The 21494-nt window shown below is 54.6% G+C and overlaps 1 protein-coding gene across 1 annotated transcript in view; it reads left to right on the top strand.

The window, feature by feature from the left end:
• The window catches only part of MORN1 (MORN repeat containing 1), a 56914-nt gene that overhangs the window by 13654 nt on the left and 21766 nt on the right, over positions 1-21494 (top strand). Inside the window, exons 7-10 of the mRNA XM_040645531.1 lie at positions 1381-1477; positions 2671-2781; positions 11935-12058; positions 12502-12671. Of these exons, the coding sequence (XP_040501465.1) occupies positions 1381-1477; positions 2671-2781; positions 11935-12058; positions 12502-12671 (502 nt within the window). The remainder of the gene's footprint in view (positions 1-1380; positions 1478-2670; positions 2782-11934; positions 12059-12501; positions 12672-21494) is intronic.

The raw sequence follows: 21494 nt of genomic DNA, 5'->3' as shown, positions 1-21494 counted from the left end.
GCACGGACACGTGTGCGCAGTGACGCCTGCCTGGCCGCAGGGCCGAGACACCCACTAATGCTGCTCAGAGGCCGGCGCTGGCTCCGAGGCGGTCCGCCGGTGACTCCGCAGCGGCCCCCACAGCTGCCAGGTGGGCTCCCCACCCCAAGTCCAGGACGACAGAGCAGGGTCCACCGGTCGGTGCAGGTCCCCCGTCTACCCTGAGACCCGGGGGCCTCGCCTCCACTTTGGTCTGGCCCGTCACCTGCATATGTGAGCCACTTCCTAGAGGACGCGACGTCATCCGCTCGTGGCACTGAGCGTTCCAGGGGCACAGCCGGGGTGCAGCCTCAGGAGAGCACGAGATGTCGCAGGGCCAACTGTGCTCTCTGGGCCTCCCCCGGGGCAGGAGGCAGCCTGCCCCTGCCTGCCTGGTACCCAGGCTGGCAGCCCAGCCCCTCCTGCCTGCTGTTGCTTTCCTGCCCCTGCCCGGTGCCCGCGGGGGCTGCCAGCTGTCCAGTGCCCTGGCCACGGAGGTCCCGCTCCCCCCCTTAGTGTGAGCTGGCTCTGCAGCCCTGGAGCTCAGTGACCATTCTCCAAGCCACCCCCCAGTTCGGGGCATCGTGGTTCTGCAGGGCTGTGGCCTTCAGGGGGCGTTCTTACAGCCCTGTGGCCCTTCGTGGTCGTCCCAAGGGCCCGGGAGAGCCCGGCGCCGGCCTCTGTTGCACTGCCTCCCACAGGACCCCTGGGCAGCGCCCTCCACGCGGGCACCGACCGCGCCCGGCCCACGTGGAGAGCAGGGCAGGGAAGCAGGAGCCCAATTAGCTCCCACAGAAAAATGCATAGAACCAAACGTGCTTCTGGCTGATTTTTCTTCCAAGGAGTAATTCACAGTCAAATAAAATACCATTAGAACCTTGAAGTTTTCCACAAAAACAGTGTTGCCACTCTCCCACGTTATTCCGCACTCTGTTGTGCGTGTGGTTCAGAAAGCGAGGCTGCTTATGGGGGTGGGTGAGTGGGGTGGGCTCCAAGGTCCCCTCGATGCGCCTTGCTGCTGTCAGGGGGCCCCTCCACCCTGTACTGCTGCCACTCCACACACATGTAATATCTTTACTGAAAGGATTTTTGTGCTGAAAGGGCCCCTTTTTTGAGCCATTTACATGTGTGCCATTGTCCCCAAACTTCCCTGCTTCTCACAATTCAATGGCAGAGCGACTTGGAGGCAGGGCTGTACCACGCACGTAATTCCCCGCCCCCAAGGGGGTGGTTTTTCAGCAGCCTCGGTCCTTGGCCTGTGGAGCCCTGGGGGGCTGTGGTGCTTGCGGGGACCCCACGGGCCTCCACCTGCTGTCTCACGTGTCGTCCGTGGGCTCTGAGTCCACATGGCTCTCTCCACAGGGGCAGTGGCACAGCGATGTCTTCAGTGGCCTGGGCAACATGACCCACTGCTCCGGGGCCGTCTACCATGGGATGTGGATCAATGGCCACCCGGTGGGTAGGTTCCTCTCCCACCCCTGTCTCCCCCTTGTCCTCTTGTGGGGTCATGTTGGGGTCTGCTGAGTTCTCTCTCAGGTGGCCATGGGCACTCGCACAGGGGTGCTGAATCCGAAGCTGTTTGGGGTCAGGGGTGAAGTGGGATCTAAAACCCCAGGCCCTTTAGGAAAAACACATTCCAGTCAGGTTTCAAAAGGACTTCTGATTGGTCTGCCTTCAGCTCAGGTCACGATCTCAGGGTCCGGGGGTCAAGGGATTGAACCAGCCTTAGGCAGGGACCACCAGGAGCACCTTAGTAACTTCACCTTGGGAAAGAGACCCAGATCCCAGCCCACCCCAAAATAGGGACGTTGGAATCCCTGGGTGCAAAAGACTCAGGCAAGGGGCATAAGACATGTCCTCGCGTCCCCCCAACAGAGTCTCAGCAAATGCTGGAAAAGCCCGGGACAGCTGAGGTGGGCCCTGGCCTCACCGTGCTGGGTGCCAGGTCATGCCCCCAGAACAGAGAGGGGCTCTCCAGGCCCACCTTTACGCCTGCCACCCTGTGCACGTGGCTGGGCGTGCTCCCTCCTAGCTGGCACGTCCTCGATCAGACTCAAGTCCTGTCCTACGCTTTTCCCAGTGATTGCTTTTAAACCCCCTAAACCCTGTGCTGTGCCCGGGGTCATTGCTGTCGGGGGGTCGGGGATTCGGGAGGAAGCAGACAGAACACCATCTCCAGCAGCTCACACCCCAGAGGACGCCCCGCAGGTCCAGCGGACACTGAGCCGCTGACTCCGACGCAGGCAGTGCAGGCCGGAGTCCTAACCAACTGGGGATGTGCAGGAGCCCCCACCGTGCAAAAACCCGAATGCCGCCAAGCCGCCCACTCTCAGCCGTTGTGCATTCGGGGGACCCCTGAAGTCTCTTTAATGTAACCAGTTCTGCAATAAGCTGCTTCAGAGTCACAGCTGGCCCTCAGGACGGGGTCGCAGTCTTATCTTAGTGACTGGCTGGGTCACTGGGTGAGGAGGCTTGCGCAGGGGATTTTCAGCCATGCGTGTGATTAACCACACGTCCCTCTTCCTGCGGTGCCCTGGGAAGCGTGGCTGTTCCCTGGGGACCACGTAGGCGTGGGGGGGCCCCGGTGGGGGCATGGGCTCGCACAGGCGGTGGCCCCGCCATTCACCTCTGCCGTGCTCTGCTCACTCCCAGCACAAGCCAAGAGGATCGTGATTTTGGGTCCAGAGGTGATGGACGTGGCTCAAGGGTCTTCCTTCACGCTGAGCATTCAGCTGCAGCAGGACAACGGGGAAGTGGCCAAGAGTAAGCATCTCCAGGGTGATGACTGAATTTTCGGAATCTCAGGGTCAGGGACGAAATGTGGCTTCTGGTGCGGGGACACCCGCAGTAACTTTGTTTTGTCCTCGTCCCTGGAGCCTTGGAAGAGGGGTAGCAGGCATGCGAGTTCTCCCGCTGGGGGGAGGCAGCCACATGCATCATGCGTGTGTGCACACACGTGTGTGCAGCGTGTGTGTGTGTGCCCATGGCCATCACACATGTCTCAGGACGATGGGTGGCTTCTCAGGGCCGCCCGTGTCTGCAGGGCGCCTCAGCCTGGTGAGGGACGAATTCCTGTGTCCTCCATGGGTCATGGCGGGGGGGGGGGCAGATCTCCAGTAGCATCGGGCTGCTTTTTGAGGAATTGTATCAGCGGGGCAGCGATGCAGAGTGTGGACCAGCTGACTTCCCAAAGCCCTTCCCGCCCGTGAGTGGAGTGCCCGGTGCAGAGAGGGGCATCCTGCCCGGCAGCAGAGCAGAGGACCCTGAGTGCGTCGATCGGCCCCCAGGCTGTCACTGTGCAGTGGCTGGGGCAGGACCGCCAGGAATAACCGCATGCCTGGGATTCTTAATGTCCGCTAGTTCACCTGAGTTCAGTAAGCTTTGCAAGGAAGTCGCCACGAGCAGCATGGGTCAAAGACAGTCACGATTGGTTTGTTTTAACGACCTTATTGCGGTGTCATTTATATAGCTCGGAATCCTTGTGTATTGAGTGATTCCTCGATTTTCAGTAAATTTGCGGAGTGGGGCATCCAGCAGCAGGGCTCTGTTTCAGACCACTTCCTTCCCGCCGGCAGCCCCATTCCCATGGTGTGCCTGCTGTGGGCACTTGGTATGAGTGGAGTCCCACGACACGTGGCCTCGGGCTCCGCATCTCTGCCTGGCGTCTTTGGCTGCGGTGACCCACGCGGTTGTGTTGGCACTTCGCTGACCGCATCGCGCTTGGTTCCCCGCATGTCTGTCGGTGGACATGTGGGTCCTTGCACTGCTGGCAGCTGGGAATGTTTGCTGCAGGTTTTTGTGCGGCCTGTCTTTCCAGTGTCAGTTGTGCACCCATGAGTGGAGCTGCTGGATCATGTGGCAGATTTACGTGTAAACTTTCAAAGAAACTGCCACACTGTTTCCCAAAGTGGCCGCACCCGTTTACAGCCCCGCCAGCCACACGGGGCCCGATTTCCCCACAGCCTGCCCACCCGCAGCCGTCCCGAGATGTCAAGCGGCGTCCGGTTGATGTTCTGAGTCCCACGTCCCTCACAACCGATGGTGTGCGGCAGCTTTCCCTGTGTTTATTGGCCACGTGTGTGTCTTCTCTAGAGAGATGTTTATCTAACTATGCTGCCCATTTTTTGAAATTAGACTGTTACTCTAATTGTTTTTCAGTCATTTGAGTTCTTTATGTATCTGATAACAAGTCCTTTATCAGATACATCTTGGCAAATAGCTTCTTCCAGTTGTGGCTCATCTTCTCATTTTCTTTAAACATTTTTTTTAAGATTGGTTGGTTGATTTGAGAGCGAGAGAGAGCATGCGAGCAGGGGGAGGGGCAGAAGGACAGGGAGAGAGAGAATCTCAAGCAGACTCCCTGCTGAGTGCAGATCCTGAGTCGGGGCTTGATCCTATGACCCCGAGATCATGACCTCAGCCAAAATCAAGAGTCGGACACCTTACCGACTGATCCAGCTAGGCACCCCTCATCTTGTCATTTTCTTAATGCCGGTTTCTGAGGTGCAAAGGTTTTTAATTTTGATGAAAATTTGTCAATTTTTTCTTGTATAGATCATAATTTTGATAATGTAAGTAGGAATGATTAGCCCAACCCAAGTACACAAAGATATACTCCCGTTTTCTGCTAGAAGTTTTGCTCTCACATGTCTGCAATCCATTTTCGGTTAAGTTTTCTGGATAAGATAGTTCTAAATTCATCTTTTCTCACATGGACGTCTGGCCATCCCAGCACCATGTGCCAAAAAGACTGTCTTCTCCCCGCTGGATTGCCTCAGCACCTCAGTCGAGAACCACGTCCCCACAGGAGTGAGGGTTTGTGTCCAGATTCTGGACTTTTGTTCCGTTGCTGCACGTGCCTGCACTTACACCACACCACCTCGATCACTGTGGCCTCACCGTAAGTTTGGAAATTAGAGACTCCTTCAATTTTGCTTTCTTTTTCAAAATTGTTTGGGCTATCCTGGGAACTTCATATTCTATACAATTTTTTTAGGATCAGCTTGTCAATTTCTGCCAAAAAAAAAAAAAGAAAAAGGCTGCTGGAATTTTGTTAGGGATTGCTTCAACTCTGGCTTGGAAGAGCTGCCGTTAAAAGCACTGTATCTTCCATGAACATGGGACACCTCCGCATTTATGTATGTCTTTACTTTCTCTCCCCAATGTTTTGTGATGTTTAGTGTGCAAGTCTTGCACTTCTTTTGTTAAACTTATTAATGAGTGATAGTTTATCAGTAGTTATTTAGTTTATAACTTAATTATAATTTGTTCACTGATAAATGTATAATATTCTTTTTATACTATTATGGATGGAATTGTTTCCTTACCTTTGTTTCAGAAATTGCTAGGCTACAATTGATTTTAAAATATTGATCCTAGATCCTTTGACCTTGCTGAACTCATTTGCTAGCTCTGCTAGTTTTCCTGAGGACTTCTTAGGATTTTTCTATATAGAGAATCATGTCATCTGCAAAAAACATCCAGTTTGCTTCTTCCTTTCCAGTCTGGATGTGTTTTCTTTCTTGTGTCTGCAAAATTTTACATTCCCACCGGCAATGACCAAGGTCTCTGATTGCTCGACATCCTCACCAGCATTTGTTACCTTTGGTCATTTTGGTTCTAGCCGTCCTACTGGTATGAAGTGGTATCTTGCTGTGCTTCTGATTTGCATCCCCTAACAAGTAATGATGTCGAGCATCTTTTCATGAATTTATTGGCCATTTGTATGTCTTCTTTGTAGAAGTATCTATTCAGATCTTTGCCCATGAAAAAAAAAAGGGTAACTTGGGGCACCTGGGTGGCTCAGTCACTTGAGCATCTGTTTTTGGCTTGGGTCATGCTCCCAGGGTTCTGGGATCGAGCCCTGCATTGGGCTCTTTGCTCAGTGGGGAGCCTGCTTCTCCCTCTCCCTCTGCCTTCCACTCCCCCTGCTTGTGTTCCCTCTCTGTCTGTCAAATAAATAAATAAAATCTTTAAAAAAAAAAAATAAAATAAATGAAAAAAATTTTTAAATAAGTGACTTGCCTTTTGATGTGAACTAAGAGCTCTTTATGTATTTTGGATATAAGTCCCTTTATCAAATATCTGATTTGCAAATATTTTTTCCCATTTTGTGGATTGTCTTGCAGTTTCTTGGTGGTGTGCTTTGAACACAAAAGGTTTGAATTTTGATGAAGTGCAATTTGCCTACTTTTTTCTTTTGTTGCTTGTGCTGTTGGTTTCATATCTAAGAAAACTGCCTAACTCAGAGTCATGAAAATTTACTCCTGTATTTTCTTCTAAGAATTTAATATTACATTTAGAGCTGTGATCCGTTTGGAGTTGATCTTTGTGTGGGGGAGAGGCAGCGGTCCAACTACATTCTTTTGCATGTGAGTGTCCAGTTGTCCCAGTGTCACTTGTTGGCTGTTATTTCCCCCATTGAATTATCTGGGCATTCCATTTGCTAAAATTTTGTTTAAAGTTTTTGCACGTCTTTTCATGAAGGATATTGGTCTTGAATTTTTTTTTCTTTTTAAAGATTTTATTTTTAGCAATCTCTGCATCCAATGTGGGACTCAAACTTATAACCCCAAGATTAAGAATCACATGCTCCACCGACTGAGCCAGGCAGGTGCCCTGAATTTTTTTTTATAATGTCTTAGTCTGGGTTTTGCTATCAGGGTAATGCTGACCTCATGCTTCAATTTTCTGGAACAGTCTGTGTTGGATCAGTATTATTTTTTTCTTAATATTTGGTAGATTTCAACATGAAAGCCATTGTGGCCTGCAGTTTCTTTCTGGGAAGACTTCTTACTACTTCAATTTCCTTAATCGATATAAGGTTATTTGGGTTGTCTACTTCTTCTTGAGTAAACTGTGGTGTTTTGTGTCTTTGAAGGAATATTTATTCATTTCATCTAAGTTGTCAGATTCATTGTCATAGCTTGTTCTTAATATTCCCTCATTCTCCTTTAATGCACTGGTATCCCGTTTTGTTCCTACTGTGGATTATTGATGTCTTCTTTCTGTTTTGCCTGACTAGTCTGGCTACAAGTTATCAGTTTCATTGATAAACAGTCAACTTTTTGTTCCATTGATTTCTCTATTGTTGTCTGTTTTCTATTTCATTAATTCCTATTATGATGTTATTTCCTTGCTTCTGCTTATTTTGGGTTTAATTTGCTCTCTTCTTTTAGTTTTTAAGATGAAAACCAAGGTCATTTGTTTCAGACCTTCCTTTACTAATACAAGAGTTTATTGCTATCGATTTCCCCCTTAGTACTGCTTTAGCTGCATCCTGGAAATTTTGATAGGCTGTGCATTCATTTTCATTCAATTCAAAATGCTTTCTGATTTCCCTTTTGATTTCCTTTTTGACCCATGAGTTATTTAGAAGTGTGTTGTTTCGGGGCGCCTGGGTGGCACAGCGGTTAAGCGTCTGCCTTCAGCTCAGGGCGTGATCCCGGCGTTATGGGATCGAGCCCCACATCAGGCTCCTCCACTGTGAGCCTGCTTCTTCCTCTCCCACTCCCCCTGCTTGTGTTCCCTCTCTCGCTGGCTGTCTCTATCTCTGTCAAATAAATAAATAAATAAAAATTAAAAAAAAAAAGAAGTGTGTTGTTTCATTTCCAAATACTTGGAGATTTTCCAGAGATCTTTCTGTAATTAACTTCTAACTTAATTCCATATGGTTAGAGTTACGCTTTGTATATGTTCAGTCCCTTTAAATGTATTGAAACTTTTTTCATAGAATTTGTTCTATTTTGGAGGGCATCTGCGTGGCTCAGTTGGGTAAGCATCTGCCTTCAGCTCGGGTCATGATCCCAGGGTCCTGGGATCGAGCCCCACATTGGGGTCCCTGCTCAGCTGAGAGCCTGCCTCTCTCCCTTTCCCTTTGCCCCTCCCCCTGCTTGTGTGCTCTTTCTCTCCCCCCCTCTCTCTCTCTGTGAAAATAAATGAAAGAATCTGTTCTATTTTGGTAAATGTTGTGTGTGCACCTTGAGAAGAATATGATTTCTGCTTTTGTTGAGTGGAATATTCTATAAATATCAATCAGGTATATTTTATTGATACTATCCTGCAAGTTTAGCATATGCTTGCTGAATTTTCGTCTGCTTATTCTATGAATTACTGACAGGGATATATTGAAATCTCAGATTATAATTGTGAATTTGTCTATTTGTGATTTCATTTCTATCATTTTTTGCCACATGTATTTTGAAGGTCTACTATTAGATGTGTAAACATTTACGATTTTTATGTCATTTAATTCGTTGACCCCTTATCATTGCAGTATTTCCTTTTTCATCCCTGACATAGTCATTGCTCTGACAACCACTTCCTGTAATATTGATAGAGTCACTCTAGCTTTCTCCTAATTAGTATCAGCATTGTGTATCTTTATCCATACTTTTGCTTTTCACCTACTTAAGTCTAGATTTAAAGTGTGCTTCTTGTAGGCAACATATAGTTGGGTCTTGCTTTTTCATCCAATCTAACCACATGTATCTTTTAATTGAAGTTTTTACACCATTCACTTTTATTTTATTTTATTTTATTTTATTTTATTTTATTTTATTTTGTTTTGTTTGAGAGAGAAAGGACACATGCACGGGAAAGGGCAGAGGGGGAGGAAAAAACACATTCCCCCCTGAGCAGGGAGCCAGGCAAGGGCTCCATCCCAGGACCCTGAGATCGTGACCTGAGCCAAAGGCAGATGCCTAACCAACTGAGCCACCCAGGCTCCCTTCACCATTCACATTTAATATAATTATTCGTATAACAGTTTCAAACCTACCATTTCACTGTTTGTTTTCTCTCTGCCACAGCTGTTTTCCTTTTTTGACTCTATTCCTACCTTTTGTGGGTTGCGTATTGTTTACGGTTCCATACTGTCTCCTCCAGCGGCTTTTCAATGGTTACCCTTTGTTTTGTCGTCTTAGGGGTTGCTTTAAAGTTTACAATTTACATCTTTAATTTATCAGAGTCTGCTTTTGAGTGATACCACATTACTTCACGTATAATGTAAGAACTTTACAATAGTGTATACTTCTTTTTCTACAATTCCAATCTTTATAATAAATTATTGTTTTTATACATTTGACAAATATTTAATACATTTCGTAATACATTGTTATTACTTTTGTTTAAACAGTCATTTATCTTTCAAAGAATACTTAACGAGTAGAAAAGGAAATCCCATCTCTTACCCCCGTACTTCCCATTTCTAGTTTTCCCCGTCCCTTCCTGTAGATACAGATTTCCACCTGATACCATTTTCCTTCTTCCTGAAGGATTTACCCTTTAACATTTCTTGTCCTACATGCTTGCTGGAGATTAATTCTTTCAGGTTTCATCTGTCTGGAAACATCTTGATTTTACTTTCATTTTTCGTGGATATTTTTACCAGGCGTAGAATTCTGGTTCTCCTCCCAGCAGTACAGGGCTGCTGCTCCCTTGTCTTCTTGTCTGCACTACTTCCAGTGAGAAGTCTGCTGTCATCCTTATCCGTGTTTTCTCTGTACAAATGTACTTTTTCTCTGACTGCTTTTAAGATTTTCAGTTTATCACTGGTTTGAGTACTTTAATTTTTGATGCGACAGGGTGTGGTTTTCTTCGTGTTTCTTGTGCTTGGGATCTATTTATCTTCTTGGATCTCTGGGTTTATAGTTTTCATCAAGTTTGGGAATTTTTCTAAATAAATAAATCTTTTTAAAAAAGGAAGGGGGTGCCTGGATGGCTTAGTCGGTTAAGTGTCCAACTCTTGATTTCAGCTCAGGTCATGATCTCAGGGTCGTGAGATTGAGCCCGTGTTAGGCTCTGCATTCAGCAAGGAGTCTGCTTGGGATTCTTTTCCTCTCCCTCTGCCCTCCCCCCCCACACACACACACACTCATGTGCTCCCGCTCTCTCTTTCCCTGTCTCTCCCCTTCTAATAAATAAATAAATCTTTTAAAAATGTGGGGGGGGGGTTCAGCCTTTATTTCTTCAAATATTTTTTCATCACAACTTCTTCCTCCCCTCTTAGGGGCCCCATTACCCATGTATTAGGCTGCTTGAAGTTGTACCACTCTTCATGGATTCTTTTTCTCCTTCCCCCTTCCTCCCTCCTTTCTCTTTACCTTCATTTTTCTTCTTCTTTTTTCCTTTTTCCTCTTGGTGTTTCATTTTGAGTGGTTTCTTATACCTATGTTTTCAAGTTCATGAATCTTTTTTCTGCAATATCTAATCTGTCATTGACCACTTACAGTGTGTTTTGTTTAAAGATTTTATTTATTTATTCGACAGAGATAGAGACAGCCAGCGAGAGAGGGAACACAAGCAGGGGGAGTGGGAGAGGAAGAAGCAGGCTCACAGCAGAGGAGCCTGATGTGGGGCTCGATCCCATAACACCGGGATCACGCCCTGAGCCGAAGGCAGACGCTCAACCGCTGTGCCACCCAGGCGCCCCTATTTTTTATCTCATAGTTTTTGTTTCTAGAAGTTCAACTTTGTTTTTATATCTTCTCTGTCTCTACTTATGTTTTAAACACATGGAATACAGTTATAATAAAAACTTGGAAAAATTGTTCTTCCTGCTAATTCTAGCATTTGGGTCAGTTCTGGGTTGGTTTCAGTTGATTGCGTTCCCTCCTCATTACTTTTCTGCATTCCTTGCCTGGTAATCTTTGATCGGTGCCAGACATTGAGAGTTTTGCCATCTGGGGGCTGGGTGTTTCTGTGTCCCCGTAACTTGTTGGCCTTTGCTCTGGGGCGCAGTTGACTTATTTGGACACAGTTTGATCCTTTCAGGTTTTGCTTTATGATGTGTTGGGTGTGGAGGAGAGCTGCGTCTGAGACCCATCGTCCCCACCGTTGAGAGCCCTGCCCAGTGCGCTGTGGCATCCATTCTCCAGTGTGGCCAACAGGAGGGAGCACCACTCCCAATGCCGTACAAGCCCAGGCCCCTCCCACCCCCTCGGGTGGCTCTTTGCCTGGCCTCCTGGCGTTTCCTCGCAATTGTGCACTGATCTGCGTTCTGCTATGTCCCCGGGGGTCCCGCACCTCTCTGTTCCTCTGCCTTTAGGACTCCAGGACTCCTACTGTGTGCCTGTCCTCCCGGCCTCCAGGCCCTGCTTCCTCACGGGGAGGTTCCTGGGCTTGCTCGGCCCCTTTCCCTGCACCCAGCCTACCATCTCTCAAGCTAGTGACCCGGGCAGTTACAGAGTCCACATCATTTGTTCCCCATCTCTCAGGGACCACTGTCCTTGCTTGAGGTCCAGAATCTTGAAAAACATTGTATTATCATTATATTTTGTCTGCTTTTTTGGTTGCTTCAAGTAGGAACATGAATTGGTGTCAGGTGCTCTGTGGTACCAGAAGCAGAAGCCAACCAAACCCAGTATGCTGTGGCTCTCTACCCCTTGCCTTCCAAGTCAGAGGGCTTCCAGCGTCTGCCCCGCCACGTCTCCTCTTCCACAGGGGCTGGACCACGGGCCTTCACTGCCACTGCTCAGTGGTTGTTGTTGGCTGTCCTTCTGCATTGGACCCAGAGTGCACATGACCAGACCCTGTGCTGAGTGCCTCGGGAGTGTAGACAAGGAGGACAGAGGTGGGAGATGGGTAACAAGCAGCTATGTCTCCCCGGAGGCAGGACCATGGTGGAGACAAGCCTCCAGTGTGTCTGCTCCCGGCCAGGGCCCCCGCACGCCCCTGAGCAGGTGAAGCCCTGAGGACGGCCAACAAGGGGAGGCCCTCCCAGAGACACAGCTTCAGGGCAGGGAGGCCAGGAAGGGGGTCAGGGAGCTCGAGTTGAATGTAGCTGTGGCCTGGGCCAGCATTGCTCCTGCGTCCTCCTCACAGGTGCCCACGCCAGGACCAGCAAGGGAGAGACCCGGGCTCTTGTGACCATTCTGTTCCTTCCATGGCACAGCCTGCTTCTCTTTCCTTTCCAAGGCGAGGACGGCCGGGTTTTGAAGATCTCAGCCGGCGTCAGGCATGTGCAGCTCCCGGCCTACTCAGAGGTCAGCTTCTTCAAAGTGGACAAGGACAACCAAGAGGCACCCATCCAGACCCCGTTGTGAGTATGGGCGACCCTGGACATCACCCATGTGGTGTGGGGGACAAGCAGGAATGGCCCACAGCTGCTCTACACAGACCCATCTCCACAGCGCTCGCACGCAGGCTAGGACCCCGAGGGCACTGGGCGCACGGCAGTGGCCACCAGACGCGATACTCTCGGTCCGGTGGAGAGGCAGCAAAGGCACCTTCAGGAGTGGGGGCCAGGCAGAGGGCCGGGGTGGGGGGGCTGGGGCTGCAGCGGGCTTTCATGTGGTCCCGGAGCAAGACTCTTTCTCCCCCTCTTCCTCCCTCCCTCCTTCCTGCCATCTTAGTCTCAGGGCGATTGCCTCAGCCCCTCCTCCTCCCTGGAAAGGCCCTTAGGCCACCATGTCCCCCAGACAGCCAGGTGTCACCCTCTGCTTGGTGTCCAGCAAAGCCCAGTCCCACCCATTCCCTTCGTAGCGGGTTTGACTGCATTGCCTATCCTCTGTGGAGTCCCAGGTCTGGGGACCTGGAGCCCAGAGCTGCCCTGGAAAGTGCCAGAGATCCGCTGTTCCACATGGGAGACCTGGAGACAGCGCTGGCATCAGACGCCTCTCGTGGCCAGAGGGACGTCCCCAGTGGCCTTCCCGGTGAGTGGAGTTACCCAACTTGGTGGTGGTAGGTGGCATGAGTGCTTAGGGGTGTGTGGGGTGACAGCGGGTGCCCCGGAACCTGGGCAGGAGGAGAATAAAGCCTCAAGAAGTCAGGCACAGTGACCCTGGAGGAGACAGGACATCCCAGGAAGACCGTGCCGGGCCTGAGCAGGCCTCTCCTCCGGAGGGCCGGGCACCGTGGCCATGGGCTGAAAGGCAGGCTGGGAGCTCCCTATCCTGGACATCCAGGCCCCTCTGGTGCAAGCCCAGTGCCCACGGTGGGGTTGGGAATGAGCTGTCTGAGGGGCCGCCGCAGCTGCCGTCTCGCACTCCCCATGGGCACGTCTGGTCATTGCCATCAGAGTAAAGTGAGGTCATTTTGTTTGCGCACCAGAGCCTGGTGGGAGAATGCGGCCCCTGGGCTGACGGTCTCAGGATTATACCTGCATCTCTCAGAGGCAAACCCACCAAGGCCACTGTCACCAGGAGGCCTGTGGTCAGCCTGGACAGGACACCAGAGCATAGGAGGAGGCCCTCACGGCCCCACCCGCCGAGCTCAGCCGCCATGCGCAGCCCTAATGGTCATGCGGATTCGCCTGGTTTTCCGGCTGATTCCGCACCTGCCCAGAGCACACAGCACATCTACAAGCGCTTGGCTCCGAGCGCCTGAAAACCTGCTGCCGTGCAGTGCCTGACCCGGCTTTTCCATGCGTTATTCCGGAATGACTCCCGGAAAGCAAGGGCTGGAGCTGAGGAGGCAAATCAGAGTTCCGTCTCTGCCGTTCACTGTGTCCGGGCCCGCGGGCCCTCCCACACAGCCCGATGCATCGCAGTCCCATGGCCTTCGTCGTAATGGGGGGAGCATTTGCGTTACCCCGAAGCGTCCCAGCCGAGCCGTGGAGTCCCGCCTGGTCCCCTGTGCCCGCCCTCGCCGCAGGGAACAGCTGCACTGGATCCTTGGGGACCGCGGCGAGCTCAGTAAACGGGGCCCCGGGGGCCCCATCGGGCAAATTCACGCACACATTAGCTGTGGGGGCCTTCACGCTGTCCTCAGCCCTTCAAAGAGGGGCCTGTCCCCACAGTTAGGGTCCCAGCCCTGGACCCGGCAGACCGGTGCTCCCGAGTCTCAGGGCAGGACGAGCGGACCCCGAGTGCTGTGACAAGGCCCTTGGAGAGACCCGGGCCTGGGCCCTCGCTGGGGGGAGCCCCACGCCGCAGGGGCAGCCGGGGGCCCTGAGGCTTGTGGCGTGGAGCCCTGGGGGGGCCTGGCCACGACCCCTCGTCTGCTTCCAGCTCAGTTTATAGAAGCAATTTTACACCACAGGGCAGAACAGTTCTCATATTTCCGCATAAAAACACTCGCTGGGCGCCACGCCTTCCACCAAGAGAGATTTCAGAGCCTGTAATGAGGTCTCCGTGGAAACCAGGCCCAGAAAGGGGGGCCTGCGTCTGCTCCTTGATGTTTGGTGCAGGCGGCCCGGGCTGGGCCCGCTGTGCAGGCTTGGGGTGCTCGCCGCTTGGGGAGCGGGCCCCACCCACCCCATGCTCGAGGGGCTGGTCTCCAGCTGACAGCACGTTCAGAGACGTTTCTAGCTTTGCTGGGTGGGGCTGTGGCGCCGTAGAAAATGACCTTTGCGTTAGACCAGGGGACATGCCTTTGGTTTGGTGAGAACCGCTCAAGTCTGAGCTCTGCGGGCATCCCAGCCGCCGTCGGAAGCCCTGCAGCACAAGCCGAGGCCCGGGTCCTTGGCCAGTGCGTCGGGGGCAGACGCCAGACGTGCGGTCGCTGCTTCTCTGCCGTTTTCTGGCTGAGCCTCTCTGCACAGGCCTCCTCTTCTGTAAAATGACAAGCGGCCTCTGCCCCCAAGATCGCCCGCCCCACGGTGACCCTCACAAGGTGGCACGCCAGCGACGCGCACACCGGCCCAGGGGTCAGGAAGGGTCCCCTGTGCTTCTGCTCCTCTCATGGGGACAAGTCCACCCCCGGACTCTCTGGAGGACACTCACACTGACAGTGTCCTGTCCCCACAGCTGCCCCAGAGCACCCGGAGCCCTGCCAGCGCGCGAGCCCTCCGGACGTGTTGGCAGGGAGCCTGGGTCTGCTCTGGGTCACGGGCACACGGGCCGGCCGGCTGCCCTCTGGTGCCTTCTGCGAAGAGGAGATGACGGCATTGCAAATTTCAGCGCTGCCGCGGGTGGGATGGGGTCAGCCATACGCGAGAGACAACCCCAGGATGGTAACAACTTAACCACGGGGGCTGGCTGTGTGGCGCCTAGGAGGTGCCCGCTGCGGGGCAGCCCAGCAGTGCGCGAGACCCCCGAGCCAGCCGGGAAAACCCACAAACGGCCCCCTGGGGGACACAGAGCTGCTTGGGTGGGAAGTAGGCAAGGCTTTTATCTTTTTTAATGAAGCAGCTTATTCTGTGACTAAAGGGGATAGATGTCTTTAACTTGTAAGTTCTCTTTATCCATTATGCTGAAAGACAGCAAAAAGTGTGACATTCCCTGGCAGCCCCCACGCATACAGGGAGCAAAAGTCAGGAATCTTTCCCTCGTACGAGTGAACGTCTGTATTCTCAAAGCCAAGCCGTAAACCGTGTCGTTCTCACGCTCACCCCTGGCCTGGCACGGCGCTTTCTCATGTGGCTCCCGGATCCCGCCTCTTTTCCTCCTGCCAGACCTTCGCCAAGGACCCCTGAGCCCCGTTCAAGCCTGCAGCGAGTCAGGGGTTCCAGTCGAGAGTTGCTGCCTCTGCCTCCCTGGGTGACAGCCGCGTGTGCGGCCTCGAGGTGCGGAGGGTGCCGCCTGCCGAGGCCACCGTGGGCGCTTGCCGCAACACATTGGGAAGTCTCGGGGAGCAGCCACTGGCAGCACCCAGCCTGCAGCCGGGACCCACAGACAGGCCTCCAAAGTGCAGGGCAGAGACCACAGCCAGGAGGGCTTCAGGCCGAGAGATCAGTCAATACGAGCCTGAAATAGACTGGGGCCAGAACATCTTCCAGCCAGGCGGGGACGAGGCAGGTGCCCTCCCTCTGCATCTCTTTGTAGGAAGTGTCTCCTGCGTGCGACCCGCCATGCCCCTCGATCTCATCCTCCTGTCCCATGACAGCGCGGCAAGGCAGTGACCGATGGGTTTGGTAAAACTGGGGCCGGAGGTGAAGAAGTTTAGTGTGTTAGACCAGTGGGAAGTGCGGGACACGGGGCCCCACAGTGTCAGGAGCTGCTGAGGCCCGCAGGGAGCTCCAGCCCGTCCCGGGCGGGCCGGAGCCGACACCCCACACCCTGCCTGCTTCTCTGTCTCAGGGCTCGCTCACGGTTGAGAAACAGTGCGGCAGCCACCCTGGTCCTGGACACGAGGTCCCCTTCCCTAATCGAAGGGGTGGGCAAAGGCAGGGCTGGGGCCGGCGGTGGGGGGGCGGGGGAGGCGGCTGGCTACCAGGTCTGCTCCCCAAGCAGCCTTCATGCTGGGCTCAGCATCACAGGACATCTGGCAGGCCTCCCCTGCTGCCTTGGCCCCCGGGGGTAGTGCTGGGGGCTGGCTGGGAGGCCACCATCAGGCCCCGCCCGCCACGCACCAACAGCCCAACGGGAAGGATGCGCCAGTTCAACAGGATGTCCTTGCCCACCTCAAATCCCAAATCGTTGAGCCCTGCAGGGTTTCCCTTCTCAGCAGCCAGGAGGCTGGGTGCCTGGGAGAGGAGGGAGGGAAGGGGCTGGAGCTGCCCTACAGGGAGGCAGAGCTGGCGTCATCTAACACCTGAAAGCAAGTATCCGCGTTTCCACACGTTCTTGAGCTCTTGTGCCAACACCGGGGGGTACGTGGAGCACCGTCCCCGGCCGGCGGAGCAGCCACAGGGGGGTCCACCTGCCCCGCTGTTCCCCCAGATTTCCCCAGCCACGTTCACCTGGCGTCTCCGGCCACCGAGAACGTGGAGTTAGACGCCGGCGCCTTCCAGCTCGCGGCCCTCGCCCTCGCCCAGGCCCCGTGGGGACCAGCTTCTCAGCCCTTTCCTCACCCATCCAACCCACTGTTAAGAAAGTAAACGCTCCAAAACCATGGTTTCCAATTACACAAATAAGTAAAATGAAGAGAGAAAACACTTTCTCTTTCCAGAGGCCTCGTGTCAGCAACGTGTACCTGTGGAAGTCAGTATCGGGTATTGTGTTGATATGAAATTGTTTTAACTTTGAACAGACGATTTGCTTTTCGTTGAGAACAGGCGATTTCATGGGCGTGGATGATCGGCAGGTTTCCTAAACCCTATTTTGGTGAAATTACAGCACCCACGTTTTAGTAACAAAGCACATTGATGTTATATTCAAAAAGATTTTTATATTTAGATGCTTAACCTTTTGTAATTCCCACCCACAGCTTTAAACCGTAGCGCCCTTTTATGTTAATTGCTGTCAGTGGGGTGTCTGCTCGCCCCCTGGCAATTTAGGCCCATTGAGTCCTAATGCAGGTGCTGATAATTGCTGTGGGGACAGTGTCAGGCGGGGGAGCCCAGGGGCCCAGACAATCCCCCGTAAACTGGATTTGGGGACCTAACAAAGCTGTACCAGGGAGAGAACCTCAGATTGCTTCTCTCTCTCTCTCTCCCTTTATTTTTTAAATGCACAAAACCCTCCCAGGGAATGTTTCCAACTGATGTGAGTGGTCCCTCTTTTCCATTTGTGGAACAAATGGTTTTGAGCATTCATCAGATGGGATCTACGAAGACTCATCCATAACTGTAAGATGATTTTCAAAATCAAGGTGCCCTTTGCCGCTAATCCAATTTTGGCAATAAAAGTGACGGAATGTGTAGCAGGGAACTTCTGGAAATTTCATTGCTTCTTGGGGTGGTAACACGTTTTAATATTAATTGTCTGTGGTTAATTATGGCAGAGTAGCTAGCATGAAAGAGCCATATTTTTAAAGGGAAATTCATGCTGTCAATTTCCCGTCGAGGAACCCTACCGTGCAGAGGGACCGCCCGGACAAGTGCAAACACATACTACCGCCCCTCCAAGGCCAATGCGGCTGAGACCAATGGGACGAACCCAAGCGTCAGGGGGCGTGTCTGCCTGAAGCCACGTGGGTGGCCCCGGGACCTGAGATCGTAGCCCTTCTCAGCCCCTGGCCTGGGGCCGTGAGCACCTGCCACAGAGCAGGAACCCCCTGGGCACCCACAGGACCCCAAGCAGCAGGTCTCTGGGGGCTCCTGGAGAGAAAGGAGGGAGGCAGACCCGCCTGGGCTTCCGTCAGGCTTCGCTGGTGCTGCACCCTGTGGCTGTGCTTAGGGGGACGGCTGCTTTTGCAGGAGCAAACCCGGCTCTAGAACTAGCCGCAGAGACGTCTTGGATTTCTCTCGCATCCTGCCTGTGACCTTGGAGGCCTATTCCAGGGGGGGCCTGGGGGGCTCCCCAGGACGGTCTCCATGCTCACATGCAGAGGAAGACCTGCTTGTGCCAGGGTGGGCCCCAGACCACCTACAGCCACCAGGCCAGGCAGGGACGGAGACTACATTTGTGTCCTGATCTGCCTCAGGTTTAACCTCTGACCGTTGAGCCACAAAGTGGAGGGAACACATCCCACCTGGCCAGCTGCCCCTGTGCAGCCCTTCTCCCTCCTGGGACCGTCCAGCAGGGGCTCCTGGTCTCCAGCGGTCAGAGCCCTGCTTGCCCTCACCCCATGTCACGGAACCTGTGGCCTTCCTCTTGTCTGCCCCAGTGCTGCCTGCAGCTCTCCGTCCACTGGGAGTGGGCACAGTGCTCAGATCAGGCCCCTGCACCAGCCGGTAGGGGCATGGGGCTCTCCTGGTTCAGGGTGTGGCCCCTGGGATTCAGGAACTGCTTTGGGCAGGAGACTTGAGGAGGGCAAGAGTCCAGGGGGGCACCCTGCACCCTGACCTGTCCAGGATCCCCTGGCGAAGTTTCCAGGGAGGGGTCTGCTTGGGGTCCCTGCTGTCTTGGGCGGTGGTGGGTGTGGGGCAGGCCAGGCCCAGGCGCCCGTGGGGGACAGAGTCGGGGCCTGGGCTGGCAGGGAGATGCCCAGGGCCGGCTAGCGGAGCAGGTCTGGGGCGTGGCTGAGGACCCGCCCCGGGACTGGGGGGACGTGGGCCAGGCGTGCGCATGCGTGTGGGAGCTCACACGCCAGGTGAGGCCGAGTGTGCGCCTGCCGGTGTGTGCGCGAGCATGAGGCGGCCCATAGGAGTGTTTCTGCGCGTGCTCTCGTGTGCAGACTGTGTGCACCTATGTGCTGAGAACGTGTGGGGTGATGTGTTAAGTGCGTGCTCACACCCCGGTCACGGCCAGCTCCTCAGTGCCTGGCCCCTCACCGCATACGCGGCTGGCGGGCTGCAGGCCCCGCGAGGCCTTTCTGGCGGCGTCAGATCCAGCTTCCTTCTCCTTGTAAAGGCCACTGGCCTGTGGCTCTCTCGCCCTCACCCGATCACTCCTAGAGACACAGCAAATACCCTTCACCCTTCCCCAGAAGAACGCAGGGCAGGGAGCTCTCTTGCCAGGAGGAGCACAACCTCACCTGAGGACAATTCCATCCCATTTGGCAGGCCCACCGCCCCTGGGGACCTCCGACGTCTGGACCGGCCCCAGCGGAGGGCCCCGCAGCACCATCGCGGCCTCTCCCGTCCCTGCGGGTGGCCCTCACACTGGAAAACTGGGGCGATCCAGGCCCCTTGGTGGCCCTCAAGGCCTCTGCCCACGCCCGTCCTGAGAGCCCCCAGGACTGCCGTGCACGGAGCAGCTCTCGGCCAGTCCTCCTGGGACGGGCAGCGTCCAGGTGGCAGAAGGGCTGCCGTGGTAACTTCTGAGTCCACGCACAGCCCGCCACCCCCCCGGCAGTTAGCCGCGCACGGACTCTGTGAGCTCAGCCGCCGCGTCCAGCCCCACATCCCCTGGCCGCTCCTAGGGGCTCCCACTCCCCACCCAGACTGGGGGAGGCTTTCGGGCTGAGCTGTCTCCGGAAGATGAGAAGCACCGACCCTCCTCCTGCCGGGGGGAGGCGCCCTGCGTGGGCAGTGGGCTGCCCGCCTCAGCCCTCTGGGGCTGCTATCCCCGTCCATGTTCTCAGGGGCGGCCCAGTCTCACTCTGGCCCCTGGTACAAACAGCTGGGCTGGGGGAGCTTCTGGAGGTGAGGAGTTGGGGGCCGTCAGAGACAGCTCAGGAAGAACCCCCCCCCATTTGTGCCCCCATCCTCCCGGTTTGCCTGCAGAATCACCTCCTCCTTCGTGTCCCATTTGCGATTCAAGCACAATGGGACTCCGGGAGGGAGTCTGGGAACAGCAGCGTGCCCTCAGTGTAGCAGGAAGCCTCTGGTGGCATTTGGGAAAAGGGGACACCTTAGCCACTAGGGGGGCACAGGACATACACCCCTCTTCAGAAGGACACGCATAGGAGTGGACAGGGCAGTGCCACAGTGCTCAGGTTCGCGTCCTTTGTTTTCCGAGCATCCAGAAAGGTCGTGGGCTGACAGGGACAGTGGCTCTGTGTCGAGTCCATTTTCCACCCTTCAGTAAAGGAAGGGGAAGGCAGGCGTCAGGTTCCTCATCGGGAACAGTCTGTGGCCCGGCGTGAGCCCTGCTGAGCGCAGCCCGAGGGGCGGGGGGTTCCTGGTCCGCACTGCCGGCCCCAGGGCTGGGGGTCCTGAAAGCCTCCCCGGCCAGGCCCGGCCACAAGCTCTCTGCTGGCCTGGTCCTCACACAGGCTCCTTGGGAAACTGTCGAGTTTGAAAGCCTCTGGATAAAACCCTGAACCAAACCGCGCCCCAGGCCTGCAGTCTGGATGTGGCCTTAGGCGCCCCCTGTGAGGACCGTCTGCGTCTGGGCTGGCTCCCTGGGTGCCGGGCACCTCCACCCCGGGAGCGGCCTGCGTGGACGCGGGGGTGGGGGTGGGCAGGGGCAGGGGTGGGGAGCTCCTGGCAGGGGCTCCTGGGGCTGCGCAGGTCCTGCTCCATGGTCGCGTCCAAGAGAACATCTGGGGCCCCGTCAGGCCAGCCCCCCTGGACAAATGGACGGGTGGGCGGGGGGCACGCGGCCTAGACAGAGCCCTTGCTTGGCGACCTGGGCCGTCTGAGAGGGGCCCGAGGGGACCCGCCCTGCCCTGCCCAGCACTGATGCCGCCTGCCCTCCCTCTGGGTCTCGGAGACCCTGGCCCACGAGTCCTGTCCAGGCAGACCGCTGTGCCTTTGGAGGCAGCCGACTCCTCGGCTAGTTGAGCCTGCCCTAAAGACTAATGCGGCGTGTCTGGTCACCTCCACGTGAGGCAGCTCTCGGCCCCTTGGGGCCGATAACATTTTATTTTTTTGATTCACTTAAATGAAGAAAACATTCCAGCCCGTGGCTGGCTCTCTGCCCGGGCCCACGGCGGCCGTGTGACTGTTGAGGCCCGGCCTCCGTGAGGCTTGTTTACTCCGGCGGCCCCTCCGCCTTTGTCTCCATGTCCTACACAGGTGATTAGGGAGTGTAATTGAGTTGGCTGTAAAAAGATAATTAATCGACATTTCCTCCCAGAGAGGTCAAGCGCCGATCTCCCGATCTCCCGATCTCCCGCGCGGGCGCAGCCTCCCGTTCCCAGTCCCCCACCCCCACCCCCACCCCGCCCCCGGAGGCAGCAGTGACCTTTATCTTGCTGATAATTAAAACCGACATGAAGGCTTTGGAAATAACTCCTGAGAACCGGAGTCAGCATCTATGGGTTGGGGCCCTGCCTCGCGGGTTGGCTGGGGGCGGGGGAGTGGCCCCCAGAGTGGCCGGGACCAGGTCCAAGGGCCCCTACAGGGCAAGGCGGAACCCTCACCCAAGAGGGGATGGCGGGACCCT

The sequence above is a fragment of the Ursus maritimus genome, unplaced genomic scaffold (genome assembly GCF_017311325.1).
Source record: "Ursus maritimus isolate PB19 unplaced genomic scaffold, ASM1731132v1 scaffold_32, whole genome shotgun sequence".
Lineage (NCBI taxonomy): Eukaryota > Metazoa > Chordata > Mammalia > Carnivora > Ursidae > Ursus > Ursus maritimus.
Note: the sequence above shows the minus strand (reverse complement) of the source record. Positions and strands in the feature narration are given on the sequence as shown.